At 54.2% G+C, this 26297-nt stretch overlaps 1 protein-coding gene across 6 annotated transcripts in view; it reads left to right on the top strand.

Moving 5' to 3' along the window:
• The window catches only part of NTRK3 (neurotrophic receptor tyrosine kinase 3), a 317641-nt gene that overhangs the window by 99283 nt on the left and 192061 nt on the right, over positions 1 to 26297 (top strand). For 4 of the 6 annotated variants that reach the window (XM_006905251.1, XM_006905250.1, XM_025050453.1 and 1 more), the window contains exons 5-11: positions 1471 to 1628; positions 2396 to 2538; positions 2996 to 3137; positions 3574 to 3870; positions 10724 to 10747; positions 12196 to 12260; positions 13039 to 13141. In XM_006905251.1, the coding sequence (XP_006905313.1) occupies positions 1471 to 1628; positions 2396 to 2538; positions 2996 to 3137; positions 3574 to 3870; positions 10724 to 10747; positions 12196 to 12260; positions 13039 to 13141 (932 nt within the window). The remainder of the gene's footprint in view (positions 1 to 1470; positions 1629 to 2395; positions 2539 to 2995; positions 3138 to 3573; positions 3871 to 10723; positions 10748 to 12195; positions 12261 to 13038; positions 13142 to 26297) is intronic. The other 2 variants (XM_006905249.2, XM_015593605.1) reach the window with 1 other exon arrangement.

Genomic DNA, 26297 nt, shown 5'->3' with positions numbered 1-26297 from the left:
GCAGAGAAGAGTCACGGGAACTCTTAGACCCACAGGGAACCCTGCAGGTGCTGCACATTCTGCCTGTGCTGTCCTGTTGGCTGGAGAACACGCGTTTCCCACAGTGGCCTCACTCTTCCTGAAAGCCGATTAATTCAAGAGCACGCTCAGTATGTTGGGGTTTATCAGTTGTCAAAAATATCCTGGTCTTAGTGCAGGTACCTGAGTACCCCTCCTTCTGAGCACCAACAGATTCATCTCCTCACTGCTCCAGAAAGAGAGTCATGTCCTCCCTAACTGCCCAGGCACTCAGATTTATCGGGTGCCCTTTATTTCAATTAATGCCCTTCATTATCCCCCTAATGATGTAACCCCATCTAGAGGGGAAGTGACTCCCTCTAAGTCACAAGGAAAATTAGTGGAGAAAGAACGCCTTGAACTTGACTCTTACTCCATCAGGCATTTTTCTTCACCAAGCTAAGTGTTCCTAGAGAAGAGGGACTGTCTAATTCCTCTCCGTATCAACAGCACTCCGCCCACAGCCAGACGTGGAACAGGTGCTTATTAAAGATTTCGCTGAAACCATAAACTAAAGCTGATTCCAAGATGGGCTTTGTGCAAATCCTGGAAACAGCTAACTTCTTACTCCCTAGGGAGCATGTCCCTTCCTCCCTCCCTCCCTCTCTCCCTCCCTCCTATTCATTCCACGGGTATTTATGTAGCAGGAGCAGTTGTAGGTACTGAGGATTCAGCAGTGAACTGAATAGACAACGTCTCTGGCTTCCGTGGAGCTTATTTATTTTGAGGGGAGGGAGACAAGTGATAAACAAACAAGCAAATACATCTTTAAAGTGATGCTGGCCAGTGACACATACTAGCAGAAAGTAGGCACGGGACTGGGCAGTGTCAGGACAGGTTGGTGGTGGCTTTCTGTAGGAGTCAGAGAAGAGTTCATGATTCCTTGATGAAGCGAGGGAGGCAGCCTAACAGGTATGGCAGGCGTGAGAACTCTGCTGGCAGAAGGGACAAGAGCAAAGGCCTTGAGGCAGGAGCAGGTCAGTGATGATAGTGAACTTGACAGACAGCAAGGTCAGTGTGGCTGAAGAAGAGAGCCGGGCCAGGTAGGAGATGAATTCAGAGGGGGCGGAGAATGGCACGGATCCTTTAGGCCTTTGACTTTGACTTTCGATGTGGTGGGAAGCCATTGGAGGGTTTTGAGAAGAGGAACATCCCAAGCTGGCGTGTTTAAAAGGGTCTCTTTGTCAAATGAATTAAGTGGAGTGGATTTCTTTCTTTCGAATGAGTTTATTGGTTTAAAAACTAAATAAATGAACGAACTCATACTTAGCTTTTTTACTTCTTTCGAGGCCTTGCTGAACCCCTGTCCTTAATCCCTGAACAGTGGGTGGGGGCCCCTCGTTCGCACAGCCCTGGGAGGGCACTGGGCCATCTTCGCTTCAGGAGTGCCTTTCCCTCTCCTCTCGCCCACAGGAGATTGGAGCAGAACTTCTTCAACTGCAGCTGTGACATCCGCTGGATGCAGCTGTGGCAGGAGCAGGGGGAGGCCAGGCTGAACAGCCAGAACCTCTACTGCGTCAGCGCTGAGGGCTCCCAGCTCCCCCTCTTCCGCATGAACATCAGCCAGTGTGGTGAGCGAGCTGCCTGGCCCTGCCGGCTCCGGGGGGAGGGGGGTGTCCCTCAGGCTCCAGAGATGGTGCCGCACGCCAGCCTGGGGGCCCAGGGCCTTCCTTTCCCCGCCGCCCTCCCAGCCTTGACCTCTGCCTTGGGTGCAGCTCTAGCTCACCTGTTACCTCCTTGACCATTCCTGTCCCTTCATCAGCCAGCCAAGAGGAGGCTGGTTTCAGGAGTGCAGAAAGGGGTTAGTGTATCATGGAACCGGAGCCCTTTCTCTTGGGAGTTACTTGTCAGCCGAACCCGAAGGCGGGTGCCCCACAGTGTGGTCTGTGGACCTCCCACATCAAGAGCATCTCAGGTGCTTTTAGAAGAACAGATTTTTGGGCCCAGCCACAGACATACAAGATCAGGATGTCTGGGGCTGTCCCAGAAATCCGAACTTGTAGCAAACTCCCCACGGGAGCCTGAAGCAGAGCAGATTTTTGAGAACCAGCGCCCAAAGTGGAAGATGCCATCTGACATCTTGCTAGAGCCGCGTTCCGTGGGCATCTGCCCTGCCCGCTCCGTGCCGTGTAGGAGGGTCCAACTACAGGGGCTTCAATTCTGAGTTCTGATGTCTACTGGGGAGGTGGTGTGACACTTCAGGGACTTGGGGACCTTCTGAGAGCTCAGGCAGGTGGTGTTGGAGTCATTATTGGGCAAAGCAAGAAGCGTCATCGACCCCGTGGACAGAGGTTTGCTAGGGTTTGCTTACCTTTTCTCCCACTGTCCTTTCTGTCAGACCTTCCTGAGATCAGCGTGAGCCATGTCAACCTGACTGTACGAGAGGGTGACAACGCCGTCATCACTTGCAATGGCTCTGGATCCCCCTTGCCCGATGTGGACTGGATCGTCTCTGGACTGCAGTCCATCAACACCCACCAGGTAGGCATCCTCGGCTCTGGCCCCGTCAGGAGGCCTGGGACCCACTGCTTCTGAGTCTTAATGAGCTAAACCATGAACAGAAGCAAGAGACGAGAAAAGGAAGAAGACAGAACGTTTGTGGTCCTGGCTCCCCAGGAAGAAAGGCGTAGACTTGGGTCCCATCCAGCTGCAGTGTTTTCTAGCCAGCTTGATCTGAGACGTGCTAGGAAACCTCTGTGTCTTAGTCTCCTCACCTGTCAAATGGGTGTCGTGCCGCCGCTCACCGCAGCCGGTGCACGTGAGCATGGCCCGCGCTCTCGACTGGACGGGGCCTGGCCCGTGGCCCGTGCTCTGCCCCTGGAAAGGCCTCCACCCGCTTCTGCTCAGCTTTCCTTTTGCTTCCTGAAGCTCTTTGGGGTTAGGCGACAGTCACCCTTGCAGGAACTGTTCGATCGTTTTCTTTCTGTTGGGGTTTTAGACAAATCTGAATTGGACCAACGTACATGCCATCAACCTGACACTGGTGAACGTGACGAGTGAGGACAACGGCTTCACCCTGACGTGCATCGCAGAGAACGTGGTGGGCATGAGCAACGCCAGCGTCTCCCTCACCGTCCACTGTGAGTGGACGCCGTTGCGGGGGCCGGCTGCGGACCAAGGGGACACCCCTGTGGGAGGCCGGGGTGGGGCAGAGGCAGAGAGACCTGTCGGGCAGGACTGAGGCAGTCAGTCCCGGGCTGGGAGCCCCAGAAAGGGCTCCCTGTCCCTCATAGAAGGTGTCCCCCCCTCAGGGATGCCTCCAGGGCTCTCCCCGTTTGCCCCGGGTCTGCCTCTCGTTAAACCCCTGGGCGGTCTCCAGCTGTGATGGATCCAGGGCATTTGGGTGCAGACAGACATCTCTTCCCCTCTTTCGGGGGGTGGTTGGGAGGCACCCCCGATTCCCTCAGGCTTTGCAGAGCTGGTGGGAAGAGTGGGGATTCCCGTGGCGGTCCCTGGAAGGCCGCTCCAGGGCCCGGGCCTCCGTGCGCGGGGCCTCAGCCGGTCTGTCCCCTGCAGACCCCCCACGCGTGGTGAGCCTGGAGGAGCCCGAGCTGCGCCTGGAGCACTGCATCGAGTTCGTGGTGCGGGGCAACCCGCCGCCCACGCTGCACTGGCTGCACAACGGGCAGCCCCTGCGCGAGTCCAGGATCATCCGGGTGGAGTACTACCAGGAGGGCGAGGTCTCCGAGGGCTGCCTGCTCTTCAACAAGCCCACCCACTACAACAATGGCAACTACACCCTCGTCGCCAAGAACCCGCTGGGCACAGCCAACCAGACCATCAATGGCCACTTCCTCAAGGAGCCCTTTCCAGGTGAGGGCACTGATTCCTTCCAGGAGCTGGGGGGCGGCCACGGCAGCTTGGGAGGAGAGGCAGCATCAGCGCTAATAGTTACCGTGGGCAACCGAACACGTGGGGACACCAGCCACCCCCAGCATGTTGCGTAAACTACGTAAAGCCTCTTTTCCAAGAGCCGTCACGGCACAACCCCCTGAGAAACGCGGCTGTGCACGTAAGGCGTGCAGTAGAGAAAGCGGGGGCTTGAGAGCTGGACAGGAGCGGCAGAGAATTGCGACCTGGCCTTTCTTTGTGGGGACACTCTGGGCACGATAGTTTGCTTTCCAGAGCCTCAGTTCCCGCCTCTGGGAGATGGTCATGGTTACACTGCTGCCGTGAGAATCTTGCAGCCTTTAAATGACTTAAGGTATATAAAGCACACGTCACAGGCTTGGGCACACGGTGATGGTTCGATCACCTCCCACTGCAGGGGGCTGCAGGGTCTCCCCCTTTCAGCTCCGCATTTTACAGGCGAGCAGACTGACCGTCTTCTGCTTGCTGCTCAGTAGCGGCTTGGTTAGGGTCCCAGCTTCGGAGTCTGTGTGTGGCCCCTTTCTTCCTTGTCCCGTGGCGAGTCGACAGGGGCTGCCTCGTGTCGTCAGCCTGCGATGGAGCTAATGAAGGTCAAGTGGAGCAGGGTAGTTGCAGTAATGAAAGAACTTTGCGTGACTATTTGGGAGGTGATTCTGTCTTTCTCTTTATGGGCATTTCAGATGCCTTCCTGAAGCTGGAAGGGAGGAAAACACCCAGAGTTTGGGGGGCGTGGTTGCAGCATCTCTTGGTGGGTCCAGTAATAGATGAGTCTCTGTCAGTGACGACCTTGGTGATTTCTGCTGGGAACAGGCTGGGTGACCTCTTGGCCTTTAATTTCCAGAAGTGGGGGGTCCTGTTGAGATAAAGGCAAGTGTAAAGACTGATGTCACACACACAGAGGGGGCAGCAAGAGCCAGCACTGTGCAGCGTCTGCTCATGTGACTTCATGGCCCCCAGAGATCAGGGGGGCGCTCGGGGAGGCCTCATCGACCTTAGCGCAAGCAAACGTGAACTAGAGGCTCTGCGCGTGAAACCTGGGAGAAATGAGCCTGCGTGGGAAGCGTGGCTCCTGCCACTGAAATCCGGGGAAGACGGAGCCGAAGCTCAGGAGAGGATCGAGACGCGCTGGTGTTTGAGACCCTGGCGAGACCGTCGGGTCCGTGTCCAGCATCATCCCAGTTTGCCCAGTAAATGGCTTCAGGGCGCTTCTCGTTGTGGGCCTGTGGGGCTCTCTAACGGGAGGCAGAGCGTCCGGCCCACACTGTGGTGACAGTGGCTCTTAGAAGTGGAGATACTCTGCTCTTGTGGGCCACAAAGTCGGGGTAGGCCTTGGTGGCATAAGGGCAGGGGCGGCCCTGTGTCCTGCGTGTGCCCATCTCACGGTCAGAGAACGAATTCTGTTCCAGAGCGGACAGTCTGCACTCCTGGTGGGCGAGGTGTGAAGCCCCTCAGGTCACGCTTGTCGGGGGCAGGGGGCGGCGAGCCACGCGGGCTTCGCCCCCACGGGGTGTCCCGGGCCGTGGGGCGGTGTGGGAGGCTCGTCTTCTCCTTTGCCCTTCCCCGCCTTGGGAGAGAAGCGGTTTCCTGTGTCCTCCCAGCCGCACAGACGTGGCCTCTATCCCCAGGAGACACAGCGGCCCCTTCTCGTGGTCCCTGGATACCCTGTCGCCTAACCCTGGCCTCAGGCCCGTGGCTCGGAGGGGGTGGCCCCGTACCCACAGCGTCGGCAGCGTCTTTCTCCTCCAACTCCTCACTTCTCGAGCCCCACCCACACCTCCTGGACGAGAGACTGGGTTGGGGCCTCTCGGTCGGTGTTTTAACAAGCCCCCCACGTGACTCAGATGCTCCATGGTTTGTGACCTGCTGCCTTGGCCCTCGGGGGCAGGAGGGAGGACGGAGACACAGAGCGCGCTGCAGTCGTTGACTCAGACCCGTCTACACTCGGCCAAGGCCACCCTGCGCGGAGGTTTGCTTGTTTTACGAGCTTAAAGGAATCAGTGGATGATAAAAAGGCAATGACGGGGAAAAGATGGACCAGTCTCGTCAAGTGACAAAATGGCTAAATGTTCAGGAGAGTAAACGATCTAGGAGAGCAGGCAATAAACCTCACACCTGCTGAGCTCCGGCTTCAAAGGCGGCTGTGGATCCTGCTCTCCTCTCGTGCCATGGGGGTGGAGGGACATCGTATTTGTCATGCGTGCCCCTCTCCGGCTTCCAGGCAGCAAAGCAGAGACATTAAAAGCAAGAGTCTGAACTCAGACATGACTGAGGTGCACATGCCATCTGTGGCCCCACCAGGCAGGTGGCCCGCGCTTCTTGAATGGGGCTTAGGTCGTGGTGGGCAGGCAGAGAAGGACAGTCACTGCTCTGTGCCTTCGTTGCTTCATCTGTGAAATGGGAAGGGTGACAGCTTCTGCCTAAATTGAGGCAGAAGTGAGGGTTACATGAAGTGTGCCAAGTGCTCGTGAAATGGGAAGGGTGACAGCTTCTGCCTAAATTGCCGTGAGGGTTACATGAAGTGTGCCAAGTGCTTAGCACCGCGTCTGGACAGAGGCAAGGCTCGCCAGCCGTGGGCATCTCGGGAGGGAGAGATGCCGTGAGTTTCCGAGTCCTAGGTCTTCAGGCGGTTCCGTCTGGGCTCGTGGTCACGGAGCCACGTTCCAGTGTTCACATTCTTGCTCAGTTGCTCGTCAGCTCTGTGATCTCAAGATAGTTACTCAGCCCCTCGCTTCTTCCTCAGAGGCTGTGGTGAAGATTAATTCACATACGTGGAGTAATCCACGTAGAGTGTTTAGAACAGTGCCTGACGTAGAGTAAGCACAGAATTACTGTTTGTTTTTATTATTATTTTTAAAAATCACCCAAAGGCATCTAATAGGGGATCTGTTTTTTGAGGAACACAGATCTGAAGGTAAGGGTCCCTTTTCCTGGCTGGTCACAGACTGGAGACTCGTGGGAGAGATTTAATTAGAATGAATATGTTTAGTGGAGCAACCTGCGAACGCAGAGGCATCCGTCAGTAAGGGCTTCCTCAGGGCCGGACGTCATAACGAAAACGTTCTAGAAAAGCTTTCTGTAAAGTGCAGTACAAATGCCGGTGTTTCTGTCTCCATTTCCAGAGAAGCTCTATGGGGGTGGTGGTGGTGGTGCGTGTGCGCGTGTGTGTGCGCGTGCGCGCAAACATCTGGGAAAACCCGGCGTATTTAGGAATATGAGACCGCCATCACTCTCGAATCCTCATTGTGCGCTTGGCCGGGAACTCTCTTCATCCTGATTTTTATGACAGTGATACTGGAATTCCCTTGGGGCCTGGGTGCAGACAGTGGGAGAACCCCCTGCCTCAGTGTCTCAGCTGTGGCACGGCCGGTTTGCTTCCCTTAAGAAGCTCGTTGAGAGCAGAGCGCGGCCCCAGGCTGCTGGTGCCGGGGAGGGAAGGGGCCGCGTTTCTCTCCGTTCGTGGGCGCGGCTGAGTGGACAGGGCTGCCGGGTGGACCCGCAGGGCTCGCGGTGCCTGGCGCAGCCCCCACCCCTCCCTCCTCACGTCCAAAGCCGGGCGTCTTTCCTCATGGCCTCTCAGTATGTCTCTCTCTCTCTGGACACAGGCCGCTGACCTCTCTTCTCCTTCTCCAGACCCCACCGGCTTTCCCACAGGGCCGTTCTTGAGCAATTTTGGGACTGGCAGAGACAGGTGCATTGCGTTCACCCCCCAGCCCCCACTGCATTCAGATGGTGCTTTGGCACACGGGTCAAGTCGTCCTTCCAGCCTGCTGGTGGGGGTCGGGGGTGAGGGTGATTCCTGGGACCCATCCTCTTCCAGTGCAGCCGGGACACCTCCTCATCCCCAGCTCACGTGCTCCCCGGATGTAGGGAGGTGTCCAGGCTCCTGCAGAGGAGCGAAGCATTCATAGGCTGGTGACGTGAGAGCATTCTCCGAGACACGGGAGCCTTCCCAGAAAGATCAGGGAAAAATAATAGTAGATCTGGCCCCTCTCGTTTCTCAGGCTCTGAAGCCAAGACTAGACCCCCCTCCTCCACACTCCCCCCAAATCAGGCCTTCAGTCACCTGCAGTTTAGAAGCATGTGGTGGCATGTAGGACACCCTCAGGAATTGAGACAAAACTCTATTGCTGTCCCCCAAGACAACACAAAATGACAACAACAAGCAACCTCTTAACAGTACTCACCGTACCCAGGATTTTCTCGGAAGGGCTCCCTCACAGGAAGTATCGTTTCCCGGGTAGCTAGAGAAGAGTGTTGCTTGTGTGTACTTACTGGAGGTATGGTGACAATGGCTGAGGGCTTAGCGGGGGCCTGGGACACACAGGACCCATAAAGAAGGAATGAATGACGAACGAATGAACGAATGAGTCATTCTTAGCGCTCAGGGTGCGATAGGCTGTGGCCGGAGGACGCACAGTACAGTGCTGTGGTTCCCCAAGGGACCAGTGGCATCAGCCAGAAACGTGTGGGGATGCGGCAGATTCTCAGGACCCTCCCCAGACCTGAGTCAGAAGCTCTGCAGGGAGGACCGATCATCTGTATTTCTTTAAACAGCTTTGAAAAAAGATTTTTAACTTTCCTTTTTGCAATAGTTTGAGACTCAGCCAAAAAAATTACAAAGTAGCCCAGAGAACTACTTCTGCCCTTCATCTTGCTTCCCACACGTTACTGTCGTGCTCAGCCCCAGGACAATGGCTCGGCTCGACGCTGCTAGCGAATCTGCAGACCCTCCTCAGGTCTTGCCGGTCCCCCTTTCCCGCCCTAGGCTGCAGGTCCGGGTTACTTACTGCGCCTCGCTGCCCTGTCCCTCGATTCTCTTTGGATCTGGGACGGTTCCTCAGTCTGTCTTTGTCTTTCGTGATCTGTGCGCCTTTGAAGCATACTCACTGGTTATTTTCTAGACTGCCCTACAATTTGGGTTTGCTTTACGTTTTCTCACAACTAAATGCCAGTAACGCATTTTTTGGCAAGAACATCACAGAAGTGATGCTCGGCCCTTTCCGTACGTCACGTCGGGTGCATGACGTCTGTCCATATTATTCCCGGCGCTGTTAACTTTATTACTTGGCCAGGATAGAATCAGGCAGGATTCTCCATTGAAAAGAGAAAACAGTCACTATTAATATAGATAGTATTTTGAAAGTTCGTTTTTTCTCACCTTTTCACACATCGGTTTTAGCATCCATTGATGATTCTTGCCTGAAACAGCTACTACTGTGGTATTTCCGTCATTTCTTCCACGTTTATTAATTGGAATTCCACTGTAAGGGAGAGAGAGCTTCTTCTTCCTTCTCGCTTATTTAATCAGTTATTTATTTTATCTTGGTACGGAGTTACGGGTATTTATTTTGTCCTACGGTCTGCAATCCACGTAGTAGTTTGCGAGGGCTGCCATCAGAAAGTATCAGAGACCGGGTGGCTTAAACAACAGACATTTATTTTCTCACAGTTCAGGAGGTCAGGAGTTCAAGATCAAGGCGTTGGCAGGGTTGGTTCCTTCTGAGGCCTCTCTCCTTGGCTGGCCGATGGCCGTCTTCTTCCCACGGCCTCGCGTGGTCGTCCCTTAGTGCGTGTCTGTGTCCTACTCTCTGCTTTTTATAAGGACACCGGTCCTGTTGGATTAGTGCCCACCCTGATGACCCCGTTTTAACTTAATCACGTCTTCAAAGAAAGACTCTGTCTCCAAATGCAGTTATATTCTGCAGTACTAGGGGTTAGGACTTCAACATATAAATTTCGAGCAGATATAATTCAGCCTATAACAATCCCTGATTGTCATTTAGTTTGCTGTTCATATTGTCCCAGATTTGGCCATTGGAACCCCTTCACGTGGGCCCCTGTGTGCTTTCTCCATGCTCCCGTTAATTTTTGAGTACTTTTTTTACTTTCTAGTACCACAGAATGTTCCAGACACATCTTGTACTTTCTCTACCCCAGCCCTGAAATTATGTACTTCTCCCAGGAGCCCTCATTTCTTTTGTGGAGGGATGGTCGTGATCGCCCTCTGGATGGCTCTGTTGCACACTGGAGTTTGAGAATCTCTGACACAGTGGCGAAGAGCCCGGACTCAGATTCAATCCCCTCCTTAGATGAGTGAGATCTCACGAGTTACTAAATCTCTATAAGCCCGTTTCTTTATCTGTTAAATGGGGACAATGCCACCTACCTCCTAGGATGGTTAGACGCATCGAGCGATACGTTACAGAAAGCATTTAGCACAGCCCCTGGCTCACGGATAAAGTCGAGCAAGGATGAGTGAGCCTTTGTCAGGGGCCAAAGAGCCGGTAACGCAGCTGCGTCTGGGCCTGGGCAGGTTCTGGAAGGATTCTCAAGCCCATCTCAGTGACCTACCGGACTAAACTCTGAGCTGATTTGAAGAACTTGATCTTGAGGTCATAGCTGGCATTTTCTAGAAGGGTCCAGGGAAGCTCATCCTGTAGCGTTCCTTCTTGGCTCTAATGTACCACCGACGTCCCTAGCACTCACCGTGGGTACCCGACAGAGGGAGGACAGCGACATCGTGCCTTAGATGTAATTCTCGATCGTTGGGTTTCTAGACCCCAGGTGGGCTGGGCCACCTCCTTTGAAACTGAGAACTTTATCCTTCTGCACTCGGAAGACCAGCTCCAGAAGTGGTAGCGGGGTGTGGGGGAGGGCGACAGGCCAAGGATTTACGTTCTCAGTTGCTGGGGTGTCATGGGGTCAGGGTGAGTGGGAGAGGTCGTACTGTAGGAAGACAGTGCATCTGTTCGACTTTTTATCACATTTGTTAATAATCTCTTTATCTTTTTTGCAGAGAGCACGGATAACTTTGTCTCTAGTAAGTCTGCTCTACTTTTTGCTTTGAAGCTGATTTATTCTGATACTTTTGGTAACTGTCAAGTCCAGGTGGTCCTCTCTCCTGGTCCACCAGCGTCCCCAGACCCATGGCAGCCGAGAGCATCTGAGTGAACCGTGGAAGGGAACCGGAGAGTAGAAATCCCTCCTGGGCTGCTCTAAGCCCCCACCTCTCGGGCCGCCACTTGGTGCCTCAGTTTCCCCAGGGGGTTTTCTGAGGTCTGCCCATGTTGCCAGCCCCCTGCCTGGGTGGAAAGGGTGGTGTCGGAAAGGATGCGGGGCTGCACGTGCCTGGGACACAGACCCTCGCTCGTCATCTTGGTTCTTGCGGAGAGAAAGTGGAACCTCTAAACCTGTTAGTGTTTCTCACCTGCCTCGGGGCCCCAGAATATGGCCGAGACCCACCCTGTAGAGCTGCGATTGACGAGGTCTGCTCATAGGCTGCTGTGTCCTCCATGGGATTTTGGAGGCTCAGTTTATACGTGATTTGGAGCCAGACCTAGACGATCCTAAAAGGTCTGCTCACGGGCTGCTCACAGGCTGTTGGGAAAGTTGTGTTCTTTCCTTTTCCTCTTCTCCCCCGGGAGAGTGACAGCAAGAGTCTTGCCATGTCTGCCCTGTGTGGCCTGAGGTAGAAGACAGTGCTGTTTAGGACGCCCTAAGCTGTTTGGCACTGATGCGAACATCATCCGTGATTCTTTATTTGTCCTCGGTCCTAGAGGACCTGCCATCTCACAGAACATCCCTCCGGAGAATTCCGAATTGGGACCGTCTCTTGCCAAGGAGGCGATCCTAGGTGGAGGACAGACTGCTCCCGGGCCTCCCCTCCAGGCTTGCTGGGAGAAGCTGGTGTTTCCTGGGCGGGCGCACTTGCTGCTTACCCTGCGCTGCCATTGTGTTCTGAAGTCTGCGTTAGGGGGACAGATAGTGGGCTGTTGGTGGCGCCACAGGCCTCCTGGTTCCCGCTGAGGACGGAAGCGGGGAAAGGTGGAGGGTGAGGAGCGAGCGAGCCTGGGGCAGCAGAGAATAGCTGGCTGTCAGCAGCAGCTGCCATCACTGACAGAACGTGCCGAATCCAGACCCTGGCTCGGATCCCAAACCGTTTTTATTTTTTGAAATGTAGTAGCGCATGGCCCACGTCGCTCAGGTGACATTATTTACTTTGGAATGGGGGCAGGGCCGTGGGAGCGAAGGTCCTTTGTTGCTCGTGGAGCGTGCCCTTAAGCCGTCAGCACCAGCCAAGTGGCCAGACAGGGGACCTGGTCTCTGGGGACCCCTGCAAAGTCTGGGGAGGTCAGGCAGGAGGAGTCTGGCTTCAGGGGGGGTGCTCTCCAGCAGGTCCCTCAAGGGACTTCGGGAGTTTGCGGGGGACTGGCACGGTGCCTGTCCTGGCCAGTAAACTCATCTTCTCCTTTCCTGTTTGGTTTTCAGTCTACGAAGTGAGCCCCACACCTCCCATCACTGTGACCCACAAACCGGAGGAAGATACTTTCGGGGTGAGTCACTTCTTGGTTAAGAGGAGGTCGCCCTCAGACTTCCCTTGAGTATCTCACTTTCCCGAATATCAGGGTACCTGGACCGCTGGTGCTCATGGCAGGAGGGAGCGGTGAGGTGATGGATGCCGTCCTCGTTGGAACCTTCCTTGTTTGATGAGCTAATTCATTGTTTGAGGAAGTCTTTGAGGATCTGCTCCAAGCCCTGGGGCTCGGAAGAGAACAGTTTGAAAATCCCAGCTCTCTTAGGAGTCTGGCCAGGCCAGACTTGAAGGGGCTGTACCCAGTTGCCCAGAGGATGTCCGTGGGTGGGATTTTCAAGCGCTTCACCCACCAGACTGTCAGAGCCTGGGATTTCTTGGGGGAGGAGAGGAAAGGGGTATTTTTCGAGTCCAGATCTCTTAAAATCTCCTGGATAAGAATATTAGGTAAAGAATTTCAATATGAATATGCAGAATTTGCTTGCTAATTAAAACAACAACCAAACAAGAAGACAGAAGCCTCTCTAGGCTTTTTCTTGCTTCTCTGGCTGGCCCCCAGATGAGAGGGGCTTAGAACACTGAAGAGTGGAACTTTCTCAAACCAAGTTGTGCAATTTATTATTTCGCTATTCTCAGGGTCTCATAAATCACCTCTTCTAAAGACTTCACTCAGCGGCAGAGCTCCGGGAGGGCCGCAGCCGGCGCTGCGATCGGCCTCTTCTCGCGTGGGCACGCGTGTTACTTCGGAGGGCGCGCGGGTGGCCTGTGACTGTCCTGACTCTGCTTTCGGGCCCTTGCAGGTATCCATCGCCGTCGGGCTCGCTGCTTTCGCCTGCGTCCTGCTGGTGGTTCTCTTTATCATGATCAACAAGTACGGTCGACGGTCCAAATTCGGAATGAAAGGTGAGTGGGATTTTCGTTGGCGAGGCTCTCGTCGGGGGGACGCGGCTCCTTTTAATCACAGGACGCGGTTCTCTTCTCCCTTGGCTCTCTGAGGGGCCCCCGGAGTTCGGCTGAGGTGGCCCTCCTCCTGCCGCACCTTTGTTATTGGTAATGATGGATTGAACTTGTATCTGTGGAGACCAAGCGGTGAGCCATCTGGTTTTGCTGTGACTGCTGCAAACACTGCTTACCTGGGCTGGTGCAGGGAGGATAATTTGGGAAGGCGGTTGGGTTTGAGGGCAAAGGAAGAGGACTTAAGTTTCTCTTCATCACTGGTGGGTGACGGGGCTCTTTATTCGAGTAGCTTGGTTTATTCCTCGCTGAAGCCATTGTGGATTGTGGCAAGAAAGTACTAGCCTAGCTAGACGTAGGGTGGACTCGGCACTGAGAAGTTGCCCGTGCAGTGAGTGGTATCTCAGCACGTAGCCCCACGCAGACTTCCAGAACGGACGCCAAGCGCCGCACGACTGCTAAGTGCTGGTAGCTTCTAAGAACAGAGTCCTCAGCCCCCTTATGGCCGGGGTGGGGTGTAGGGCGAGGCTCTCCACTGAGGCTCAGGTAAGACGAGTGGCACGGAAGGGGTTGAACGGTAAATTAGCAACATCTGCCTGGTCCCAGGGATGGATCCCACCAAGTGGCTCAAGGGAGGCTGGGTAGCGCCGCACGACTGCTAAGTGCTGGTAGCTTCTAAGAACAGAGTCCTCAGCCCCCTTATGGCCCGGGTGGGGTGTAGGGCGAGGCTCTCCACCGAGGCTCAGGTAAGACGAATGGCACGGAAGGGGTTGAACGGTAAATTAGCAACATCTGCCTGGTCCCAGGGATGGATCCGACCAAGTGGCTCAAGGGAGGCTGGGTACCAGTTCCCAGATAGGAACGTGAATGTCAAGATATACTTCCAGCTGGTTGGTGTTAGGGAGACGCGTAGGCCGGGACGACGAAAGGTTTGGTAAGCCATCAGGTTGCTGAGCTGGGATTCAGGTCGGGGATGATGGGATCCAGGAAGATCAGTTTCTGGGGCTTGTACACATGACCGGTATCTGCGGTGAGTGTCCTGACCTTGAGGCTCAGGGACTGAAGGACAGTGTGCGCGTGGGAGTCACAGGGACAGTGATCCCCCGGACTTACATGCGAGTGTTTGAGTGTTGGTACATGGGGTCGGAGTAGGGAGTTCGGGATGGAACTGGTTCATAGCTTTTATTTTATTCTCAAAAGATTTTGCGACTCCTCCGAAAGTGTAGAACACTGAAATACAGCAAGAGACATCTGTAGCACAGAAGGACGGAAGACACAGGCCAGGCCGCCTGGCTTCTGCCCTTTCCTCCCCTGATTGAGATGAGCGAGTCACAGCAAGGCAGGCCAGGTGTTCCTGAATCACGTGAGGCATTTCGATCAAGAGAAATACGTGTGCAGGCAAATTAGAAAGAGGGGTAGAGGTCTGGCCTGACGCCAGATGACTTAGACGAGATCAGACCACGGTAGGCACTTCGATTGGAGATGTTTTATCTGCTGGAAATCCCCTGTGCCAAACAGGGCTTCACAGGTTTAGAAGATGAACCGCCACCGAGTGAGCTCTGAGCCTTCAACCTGAGCATAATCCCTGGGCTCCTGGCTTTGGGACTGGCACTGTTGCTTGTGCAAAGTTTCCTACCGAGGAGGGAACCTTCCTGGGCCTTCCTTCTTCCACCTGAGAAAACATCAGGGCCTCGACCGATGGGAAGATTCAGGCTTTACTGGCTTCCCCCTGAGGAGGCCACCAGCTGAGACCCTGTGACATACTTGGCAGCACTGAGAGAGCAGATTTTTCCTGTGAATTGTCATTTGGTTTCTGGAACAGCGTGTCCCCATGTCGGGTGGATTAGGCAGCACCCAGGCGATGCCTGCTCCTCAGCTGCCCCCTCAGCCTCTCCGTCTCTGCTCCCCTCTGCCAGGCTGAGCTTCTGCCTTGGCCCTGGTTGGCCCAGGAGAACATATCCCCAAAGGAGGAAGCAAAGTATCCTCTATTCTCAAGTCAGGTGCCTTGAAGAAGCTCGGCTGCAGTTAGAGGCTGACCGTGTGTAGAACCAAGCCTGCATCTTCTGATCTTTATGAGCCCGATTGAGTTTAGGTCTCATTTCGGGATGAGTAAGCTAACAACCCAGTCCGCACACACCCGTCATCGTTTTTTGCCGGGGGGCACCCCAGTGCAGGAAAAAGCGTGAAGGCGCAGGTGCCCGAAGCCGCCTGATTCTGACTCAGGCAGCTTTCTGTTTCTCCAAACCCACCCATCGCCCGCTGGGGAGTTTCAGATCCGGGTGAGAATCTGTGACGCCACTTGATCGCTCTTTCAGCAAAGTTACCTACCTTCTCGCAGCCTGTTTCCACAGCTTCAGAGTGGGCGTTTTACTACCTGCCTCACTGGGTTGCTGTGCGTGTTGCGGTCCGTGCGTGGTTGGCACATCCAGGGTCACTGGGTCGCAGAGAGAGTAAAGCCCGGTCAGGCTCTGCGACTGTCCTTCCGCAGTCGACCGGGCCCTCTTTTGTCCCACACAATATGTAGTAAAACGGCACTAATCCCAGTGCACTGCGATTGATTTGCTCGCACATCCTCTGTCTGTCCCGCTAGACCAGGGTCGACTTGGCAGAAGCCACTCCTCTCTCAGCCCGGGATGCCTGAAACTTCGCAGTGTTTGACAAATGCTTGTTGAACTTAGGAATGAATGACTTCCTTTTTAATCCTAAAAAAAAGCACAGCTAGTAAATCAATAATGGCCTAGTTAGAGCTAATTTGCAAATCTGAGGTGTCTGGGCAGTGGGAAATAGAGTGGGGATGATGGGGAACCTCATAAATAATTCCCTCCATCCACATCTGAGGACCCGGAGCAGTGTGTGAGTGAGGAGGATTTATTAAGATGAACTTGACTTCCTTCTGAGAGATTAAAAAAAAAAAAAACCGTAGAAAAATACAAAGAAACATCCACATTCCCACCATTCAGAACAAGTAACTGTTCCTGTTTGGTTTTATATTTGCATTTAAGGTTTTATTTCTAGAATAAGGAGATAAAGCCTTACGGATAAAACTCAGTCAGCTGTAACCGTCGCCCCCGGTCCTGTGCACACCTGTGTCCCCGCAGGCAGCCGTTAGCCTGAGTTCAGTGTGCACTTGTCACTTCACTTGTCTATGCCTCTCTCCCTGTGCCGCCACCTCTCTTGCCCTGCTGCCTCCTGCACACCTGCCCGCCCCCCGTGGCTCTCTCACCGCCAAACTCAGACCCCGCGGACGGCCAAGTTAGCAGCGGCCCCCACCCAACCCATGGCCGTGCTAGTGGCCGAGGCCGGTATGCAGTTCGTTTTTAAACTTCGATGTGTGTGTACGTGTGTATACACATATGCTTTTGCATATACATGCACATTTTTGTTTTTGTCAAAAGTTCGATGACACCCCCGTCACCGGTCTTAGACGTCCCAACGTACCGTGGCGCCGGGACGGGAGACGAAGGGGCGGGGCTGCCAGCCTGACTCTCTCGCAGTGTCCTGTGCCCCCCGTGGTTTCTTCGCCCCTGCGGAGTCAGGCCGCAGAGACTGCGCCAACAGAATGTCCCCGCCCCCCGTCTTGTCGTGGCCCGTTCTTTCCGCCTCTGCTTCTTCTCCTCTGGGTCGTGGGGCTTCCACTTGCTCCCGGGAGGAGTGACTGTGGGCTTTGGCTGGTGAGAAACTTCTACATGGCTGCGGCGTCCAAGCCTGCGTAGCCCATTTTCCCATGAACTCTGCAGGGGCTTCAGGAAGTGCAAAGAGCGGCTCTTGTAACCGCAGGCAGCAAAGCAGAGAGATCAACATGACTGTTGATCGGGAAACACGATTTCGGATGAGTGGAGAAAAACCACACGCCGAAAACAGTGGCACACAAGGCGGCTGCTGCAAGTCCCTGGTCCCAGCTCCTCCTCACATCGCTGCCCTTCGTGCTGTGCGTGGCGGGGAGAGCGTGCTGCAGGAGGAGGCCTGGCGCCCTTCAGCCCGCTGCGGCCCGGTGACCAGGTGTGTCTGCCACTTGCTTCAAGCTTCCAGAGGCAAGGGGGAGGCACTTCCTCTCAGAGAGTTACCAAGCCCCTCTCTTTCTCCGTCCTCAGTACCCCAGTACTTCTGGTTTAGCGAGAGCCCGGTTTGCCTTGAGATACTGGTTCGTCGCATCAGATCTTGAAGTCTTGGCTTATTATTGGGTTAACTGAGATCATATGCATAAAACATGAACCGTATTCTAAAATCCAGTACCCAGAGCTTAAGAACTGCTCAACCGAACAGTAGCTGGTAATATAGTTATTACTATTATTATGACAAGCGACCATACTCTGAGATCCGTACCATCCCTTTTTTTTAACAGAGGAGCAAACTGGGATTCTGAGAACCCTGGTAGGGTCACCAGGTCTGTCTGAGTCCCACGCTGCCTGCTCCTAGCCATGCTCGCGCTTGTTAAAGTCAGGGGAGAAGGGACGCCAGACCTGCTGGAAGTCATGGAGGGTCCCCATCCCAGGAGCTGCAGAAAGCCCTTGGCAGTTGGTTCTGTACTTCCCTCCATCACCTGGAGCCTCCTGTCTGCTCACAAACTCCCCAGCTAACAGCTGCATTTCCTGCTTATCCCGCCTCAGGTGGACACTTGGCTGCAGGTTAATGGAGGCTTTTGTGGCCCTGGTTCTGGCACTTTAATCCACTCATCTTCTGTCTCTCGCTGCTTCTGCTGGCTTCTTCTGTCTCTCTAAGTACACAGCTCTCAGAAACAACACAGCATGACCTGGCAGAAACTCCATTTCCACGGAGGTCGTGATTTGTAGCCACCTGCCTTGGGAGGGCTGGGCTCAGGTTGGAAGAGGTGGCTGAGAGAGGTGAGAAGCAGCAGTTTCCATAGATTTGGGCCAGTGTGCCCCAAGTCGTGCTCAGGGGTGACCCCCCAGCTTGCCATTTGTTTCTCAGTGAGGATCCTCTAGGCCAGAGATTTCAGAGTCATTCGTTCTTGACACCTCCCTGTCCTTCACCCGTCCCCACCCTCCACCTCCGCCCACCCCGGTACAGCTCCAGTCCTGTCCGCGTCAGCTCCTAAGCAGCTTCGGAAGCTGTCCCTGTCTCTCTCTGCACACGGCCACCCTCCGTTCCCTCCAGGGTTCTCAGCTCCGCTTTCTAACCGGACCTCCCACGCGCCTCTGGCCTGGCCCTTTCGGGGTGGTTTCTGTACTACACAGCGTCGGAGTCACAGTTCTGCAGTGGAAATTGGCTCCAGGCATTTCAGATATGCCCCTGCCCTTAGGAGAAATGCCAGCACCCCAGGACCCCTGACAGGGCAGCCCAAGCCCAGCCCGGCCCGGCCCTCCCGCATGCCCAGCATCGCCTCGCGACAGCGTTCCGTTCCCGCCACGGGAGACCTCTCTTCCGTGCTCCCTAAGACCACAGCGCCTCTGCGTGGACCGCCCAGAGGGTCCCCACCCCGCAGCTTCACGAGCTCCCAGGTCCTCTTCTGGATTCAGCTCAGGCTTCACTCGCCCCAGCAGGCCTGCCCTGGCCGGCCCGAGCGGGGGAGCCCGCACGCCCGGTCGTGGCGGCGTCACGCGGCTTCCCTCCCTAGCGCCTCGCAGGGCGGTGGAAGGGGCTTGATGAGCGCTTGCCTTTCCCAGTGGACCGGCGGGCTCACTCACCCAGCGTTATTAATGCCAGCACTCTGCCTAAGGCAGAGAGGTGCGTGGGTGACTTCTGGCCGCCTTGGACTTTGCAACCAAAGGGCTGGAACCTGGAGCTCCTCCCACGGGCAGCACCCCCAGTTTTGTTACTGCGGTGATGGGGCACGCGGACTGGGATGGTTTCTCTTGGTGCTCGTTGGTTGCCTGAGATAGAAATGGTGATTTTCGCCTGCTGCCAACAGCTCTTCCCTTCCCATGCATTGCGTCCCTCCTCCCGCCCCACGGGGCCCCGCAGATGGGAGGTCCCGAGGACGGAACTGCCTTTCCCTAAGATCACGTGGCGTTTATGGGGTCCTCTGTCTCCCTCAGTGCCTCGCTCTTTGGCCACCACCTCATGCCGAGTCAGGTAGATCGTGCGGCTTCTCGCATCCACACCACTAAGATTTCTTCCCTAGCCATGTCCTTGCTACTCATTACAGCCCGGAGTCAGACAGGCCTGGGGTCGAATCTCAGCTCCGCTGCTTGGAAGCTGTGGCACTTACGGTGACACATTAACGATTTTGGGCCTCCCTTTCTTCAGCTTACAGACGAGAAGGATAATCCTTACTATGCTAGGATTTATGAGAATTAAGTGAAATTATGTATATAAAGAATTAGTTTAGTCCCTGGCCATGTAGTAATCACTCGACTAACGTAGTGGGGGGAGGAATAATTATGGCTCTTGCTCCATTCAGAGAGGCTGTGAGTAACCCACGGCCCCATTACGGCTGCGGTTTGCAGCCTCGGGAGCCTGTTAAGGATGCCAGTGTCTGGGCCGCTCCCTTGACCAGTGCGGTCAGAGTCTCAGTGGGTGAGATCCAGCTGGCAGTAGTTTCCAAAGCTGGCCAGGTGATCTTAGTGGGCAGCTTAGGTTGTTAACCCACTTCATGGTCTCCCCGCCTCTCTCTGACAGAGCCCAAGCCTTTTGGGATGTAAGGAGGCCAGACGGATGAAGATATGGCAGAGAAAACTCTCATTTTTGGGCCCCCACTATGTGTCAGGCACTGTGCTGGCTGGCCCTTTATCCACATGCTCTCAATTCTCACCATGGACTTGTGACATACAAATTACTGTCCCTGTTTCTTATGTGAGCCTCAGGAAGGTCTGAGCGACTTGCTTAATGTCAGGCGCCAGGTGGCTTAGGATGAAGGACCGAGAGACGAGGCTGCGGCCGGCTGCTCTGCTCCCATTCTGGTCCCTTGTCTCCCTCTGACCGCACGCTCCTTCAGTGGGGCGACGGAGCACCCTGGCCTCACCACCCTCTGTGTGGGGGCTGGCCGCCACTCCCGTCCCCCTGCAGTGTTTAACGACCCAGCTCTCCTGCTGCTCACTGGGGCCCTTACCAGTGACCCGCCACCTGCTCGTCCACGTGCGGTAGGTCCTGCTGTTTGCATGACGGGGAGATATAAATGCTTCGCAGAGGCTCCCGTGGCTGAGGAGAGAAGCGTGTTGTTCTGTTTTTTATTGCCATCAATTTCCAGGCACTCTGCTGGGCCGGGGAAGGTGAAGGGGTGCGGTGGGCACGGAGACGAGGGACGCTTCCTTGCCTGACTGTGCGGGGACATCAGAGGGGGAATTCTCTAGTGCAGGAGAGAGAAGCCCTGCACTAGAGAATTCACAGCACCGGGGGTCTTGTTAAAACGCACCGTCTGACTCGGTGGGTCTGGGGTTGGGCCCGAGACTCCGCACTTCTCACCAGCTCCCGCGTGAAGCTGACCCTGTTGGTCTTCCAGCCACGTTTGGCTTTGCAAAGCTCTAGCCCCCAACAAGGGACACTCAAGTCTGTCTTCTGACCCCTGAGACTTTTATTTTGGGAAGTGTCATGGATGGTTTAGAAATCAGAGTTCTCGCCCTGGCCGTACTCGAATTTATCTTTGGGTATCATATGAGCTTCACTTCCCTCCGTAAAAGGAAGGCTTTGAATTAGGTGGCTTCCCAGTTCTCTTCTGCTTGTAGCGTTCCATGATTCTGTCGGTCAGATTAGCACGCGAGGTCAGGGTGGATGAGAGGGAGCATGGACGAAGGAGGGTGGGAACTAGTGGGAGGCGGGAGTCAGGAGAGGTGTGTGTTGTATCAACTGGCTGTTCCTTTGGAATCACCAGATCTGAGTCAGGAGAGGTCAGACGTCGAGGGAGATGGACCGTCGGTTCTCCTTTGTGCTGTGTGCCTTTCAGGGCAGACTCTGAACTCCTGGCGGGTCTTACTTCCTATCTCACATTCTTGGCTTCTCTGAATGGCAGGAATGTATTTGGGGACACCTAGCATTCTACAGGTCCCATGAGAGCTCTCTGTACCAGCTCTGTTCTAGGCTCTGGGGGATGCAGACATGAGTGAGACACACTTTTTGTCCTCAACCTGCACAGAATGTAAGAGAAGGGTGTAGTTTCCAGACCTTGGGAGTCTTGCCCTTTCTTTCAGGTTAAAATCCCTCTGTATGAGCTGTCAGTCTCTCCGTTAGAGGGGAGGGTTCTGCGCCCACCAGCCGGGATCTCTGCCTCGGGGCTGCTTTTGGATTCTCTGGAAGCCACGACGATCAGCCCCCCGGGCCTGCCCCTGCGTGCCGACCACCACGTCGATGCCGTTTGCTCTCGGCGTTGGGCTCCTTCACTGGCCTGGCTTTGGGATGGTCCCTAGTTGCTTGCCCTCTTCACCTTGTTGATCTCTTGGATCCTCAGCGGCCATCTGTGTCCAGTCTGACCTCTCTCAGTGCCAGTTGTGACTTAGGAATGATATTGTACTTTATTTGGTGAATTCAGGTCCAAGCTTATGTGATATTTTCATTTTACCATTTTGTGCAGGAGTTTTTGCATGTGGGTAGGCTTTACCCAACCTTCCCCGTTAGACATATCTGTCTGCAAGTGGAGAGACATGGGCTCCTGTCTCTGATTGCTCTTGGAGGACCTGGGACGGGCCGTGGTGGAGCCAGGGAGGCCGAGGAGGCCTTTCAGAGCGGGTTGCATGTTGTTGCCTCTGCCTGGCTTTTCTGAGGGAGCCTGGGAAGCTTGTGGACGCAGTCCTGGTGTGGGCTGGGTAGCTGCCATTGTCTCTACAGTCCTTGTAGGCCATCAAAGGCTCTCGAAAGCAGGGATCCCAGTCATATGGTAGCCCCAGGAAGGCTTACGGCTCTACCATAGAAAATATAGAAAATACTGAAAAAAATCAGTGGTAATTCTGGTATTCAGCAGTTACCGTTGTTAGCGTGATGCACGTGAATGCGTGTGTGTCACCGCAAGTGTATGTACACGCTCGCGGATCTACGTGTAACTGTAGCTCTATACCTAAGTGTCTACATTTACATGCGTATTTTGCACACATATTTAAATGAAATAGTTTTGAAAAACCCACAGATTTCTGCCCTATTTTTTTTCACTTAATAATAATTTCTTAAACATGTCTCCATGTCGTTCATTAGTCTCATCTCTTTAGCGTTTCCATTACTCTGCAAAGCTGGTTTTTTTCACGTGCTTGCTCGCTTCTTTTCATGTTGCTTGTGTATTACACCACTTCATTTGGTTAATTCAGAATTTGATCCGTTTGCCCATAGGCCACATGGCAGAAGATGCATTTATAAAATGTGAATGAGTGTGAGAAAGACACGGGCCGTGGCTTCTCGGCTTCTCGGCTCCTCTGAGCTCCCACGGCGCGTGTGTTCAGCCTGGCTTTGTTCAGGAAGCCTCAGGTGCGAGGCTGGGCAGAAGCCGAGCGGACCGTTTTCTGTCAGCCGCGGCGGCTTCCCCAGCAGTCAGTCAGCAGTTACGGGTCCCCCACGGTGGGCCGTTTCAGAGCCTCTGTGAGCAGAGACCAGTGGGGAAGCTGGGACGGACTCAGACGAAACCTGCGCTCTTAACCGCAGACTCCGTGATGCACAGACACACAGCAGCGAATGCCGATAGGGTGGGATGGGAGCAGTGGCTGTGGACGCAGGCTCTGGGCTAGGGCTGGAACCGGGGATGGACTTGGGCCAGGGCTGGAACCGGGGATGGATGTGGTGCTTTCCCGTGCTTTGAGCAAGTCCCTCAGACTCTCTGGATCTTACTCGCCCTCTTTCGTGACTGTGAATGAACCGTGCGTACTGGATAGAGCGTTGAGAGCGTGAACTGAGATGACGTGTGGGGAATGCTCCGTGCAGTGACTCCCACGTGCTCCGTGCTCAGAAAGTGGCCCCGGGCGTATTTTTAGGGGTCTCGTGGGTGGGACAAAGGTGGCACTTCTGTGCGTATGTTTGTATTTCTGCTCTTGAGATCCCTTCCTTTTGGTGAACTTGAAGTATTTCATGGAGTTATTCTTATTCAGCCTCTGTACGAAGCACAGGGAAAAGATACAGCCATGCTGTCGTTTTCCAGACAGATAATTCAGACCAGAGAAGCTGCAGTGAGCGTGTCAGGCCTGGTGAAACGAGCATCAGATGACTGTATGGAGATGCTGGTTCTTTTCCTGCCTCTGGTACGGGATGGCTGGGTGACCAGGGACAGTAACTGGCTTTCTCTCATCCTCCTTGGGCCCAAGTGGTTGGGCCACCTCATCCCTGAGGCCCCTCCCATGTTGTACCTCTAAGGTGGTGGTGGCTCAGTCAGTGGCCCTTCCTTGACTGTTCCCGCCATTCTGGGTGGACATTCCTGAGGCACGAAGCATGGACAGTTGGCCAGTGCTCGCTGCAGCTTGGAGGGCCACGGTGGTTGTCTGGACTCGACAGTGTTGAGAATACGCTCGGGGAGCCATGCCAGCCATTGCGTCCGCCGCCTCACCAGAATGCGCTTTCTCCGAGTGCAGTTCAGGTGCAGAATTATTTATGATCGTCCTTCCTAGTCATTTGGGAAGATGAATGAAGTCTTAGTGATCGGAGCCCCGCATAGCCTTCTCTTGGCTAAGGTCTGCTGAGACGTCTGTCTGTTGTGAGTGCCGGGCCTTGAGGATTCGGGCTCGCCACCAAGGTGAGTGGGGACTCGCAGAGTTCCACCGGGCCGAGTGGCAGCCCAGTTCGCGGACGCGGAGTGAAGCGAAGCTCTGCGTTCTAGACACAGGGAGGCGGGTGAGGAGGGAATCGGCCCCTCGGTTCCGGCCTCTTAGCCTTTCCGGGGGGATAATTTCTCCCCTGCGTTTCCCTTCCCATCTCTGCCATCGCCCGCAGCTGTGTAGGAACCCCTTAACCCTCGCCGCTGCCACTCCACGGTTCCTTGAGCTCACGGCATGAGACGAACCCGAGATGCAGGGCTCAGACTGCAGAAAGGGCGGGAGAGGGCAGTCAGCCAAGAGACGAGCACATGCGCACACACACACACACACACACACGCACATACGGCTCAGACTGCAGAAAGGGCGGGAGAGGGCAGTCAGGCAAGACACGAGCACGCGCACGCACACGCACACACGCACACACACGCACACACACACGCACACGCACACGCACAGTACACACGCACACGCACGCGCACGCACGCACGCACACACATGCACACACACGCACACGCACAGCGAAGCAACCGAATTTGTGTCGATAGCTGGGAAGTGGCATCAGCGTGAGACTGTCGGGGGCAGCTCACCAGAAGTCCAAACATGACACCGATGAGAAGGCGAGAAGAAGCCAGCAGCTGGGACCTTCATCCTCACGCGAGGCTGTTAAGGAAGAAACGAGTGACCAAACCTTGCGAAGACACAGCCTCAGTTTGCAGTAGGGAGGACAGAGATTGCTCCGAGGAAATGCGCATCTTCGTGAGAGACAGTAGAATGATTTCAGAAGGAGGCTGAGAACAGCCTTTACGTAAAACCTGTTACCTACCCATGTCTGAGCTGGAAGGAGTCTCGCTGGGTCTCCTGGACTCCGCTGCACGTAACGAGTCGTCATCCTTCAGTGATAAAGGTGGGTGTGCGCCTCACACGTCTCCTCAGACCGCGCCACGGCAGACCAGCAATGGTCGATTGCTGTGGCTTGTAGCCGAGGGTTCTGTGGAGCGCTGCCGCCTGGCATCGGCTCCGCTGTTGGAGGCAGCGCGCTGTGCCCCTCCAGGTGTCCGGCTAGTTAGGAGAGCAGGGTCTATCACAGCAGGAGCGCGACTCTGGGGAGGAAAGTCAGTAGCCCAGCAAACCGAAGTCAGTAGCCAGGTACACACAAGCGTGTCCGTAGTCTAGAATTGTCTGTCCCCTACCCCTTTGGCAACTATCAGCTTATTCTCTATATCTGAGTCTGTTTCTATTTTGTTTATTTATTTATTTTGTTTTTTTTTTAGATTTCACAGGTAGGTGAGATCAAATGGGATTTGTCTTTCTCTGTCTGACTTATTTCACTGAGCATACCTTCTAGGTCCATCCATGTTGTTTCAAATGGCAAGATTCTTTTTTATGGCTGAGTAATATTGTATATATATATCACATCTTATTTACCCATTTGTCTATCCATGGACACTTAGGTCTTGGCTATTGCAAACAATGTTGCAATGAACATAGGAGTGCATATATTTTTTTCAATTAGTGTTTTGGATTTCTTCAGATAGATACCCTGAGGTGGAATTTCTGGGTCATATGGTAATTCTATTTTAAATTTTTTCGAGGAAGCTCAATACTGTTTTCCATCATAGCTACACCAATTTGCAATCCCATCAATAATGCACAAGGGTACACTTTTCTCCATTTATTTATTGATTTATTGATGATACCATTCTGACAGGTGTGAGGCGATATCTCATTGTGATTTTAATTTGTATTTCCGTGATGATTAGTGATGTTGAGCATCTTTTCATGTGTCTGTTGGACATTCGTGTGTCTCCTTGGGGAATGTTTATTCGGATCCTCTGACCACTTTTTAAAATGGATTTCTTTTTGGTGTGAAGTCGAATGAGTTCCTTATACGTCTTGGATGTTAACCCCTTATTGGGTGTATCATTTGTGAATATCTTCCCTTTAGTAGGTTGTCTGTTCCTTTTGTTGGTGCTTAGTTCTTTCTTATACTTTTTTTGCTGTCAGACTTCTCTCTGAGCCCCTGTCTTCCATCTCCCAAGTTTAATGAGCATCCTTACGACCTTTTCTTTGAATTCTTTTTCAGGCAAATGACTTATTTCAGTTTCCTTAGGGTTTTTTTTCCCGGGGATTTTTCTTGTTCCTTCATTTAAAATATATTCTTCTGTCTTTTCATTTTGTTTGACTTTCTTTGTTTGTTTATATGAATTAAGCAAAACAGGTGCCTCTTTCAGTCTTGGGAAAGTGGCCTATTGTAGAAGTGGCCTCTGCGTAGGCTCTACATGCCAGGTGTATGCTGGGCACTTTTGGGAAGATGCTCGGCTTGGAGCATGCGCTCAAGTACCTGGAGCTGTGCCTGCTGGGAAAGGCAGGGAGGCCAGGTGGCTGTGGTGATGCCCTGTTGTTCCCGCTGTCTCTCCCTCTTTGGAGGCGAAGGCTCCAGGCAGTGTAGCTGGGAAGGCGCCGTGGTGATCCCGCAGGTGGGCCGA

The sequence above is a fragment of the Pteropus alecto genome, unplaced genomic scaffold (genome assembly GCF_000325575.1).
Source record: "Pteropus alecto unplaced genomic scaffold, ASM32557v1 scaffold60, whole genome shotgun sequence".
Taxonomy (NCBI): domain Eukaryota; kingdom Metazoa; phylum Chordata; class Mammalia; order Chiroptera; family Pteropodidae; genus Pteropus; species Pteropus alecto.
Note: the sequence above shows the minus strand (reverse complement) of the source record. Positions and strands in the feature narration are given on the sequence as shown.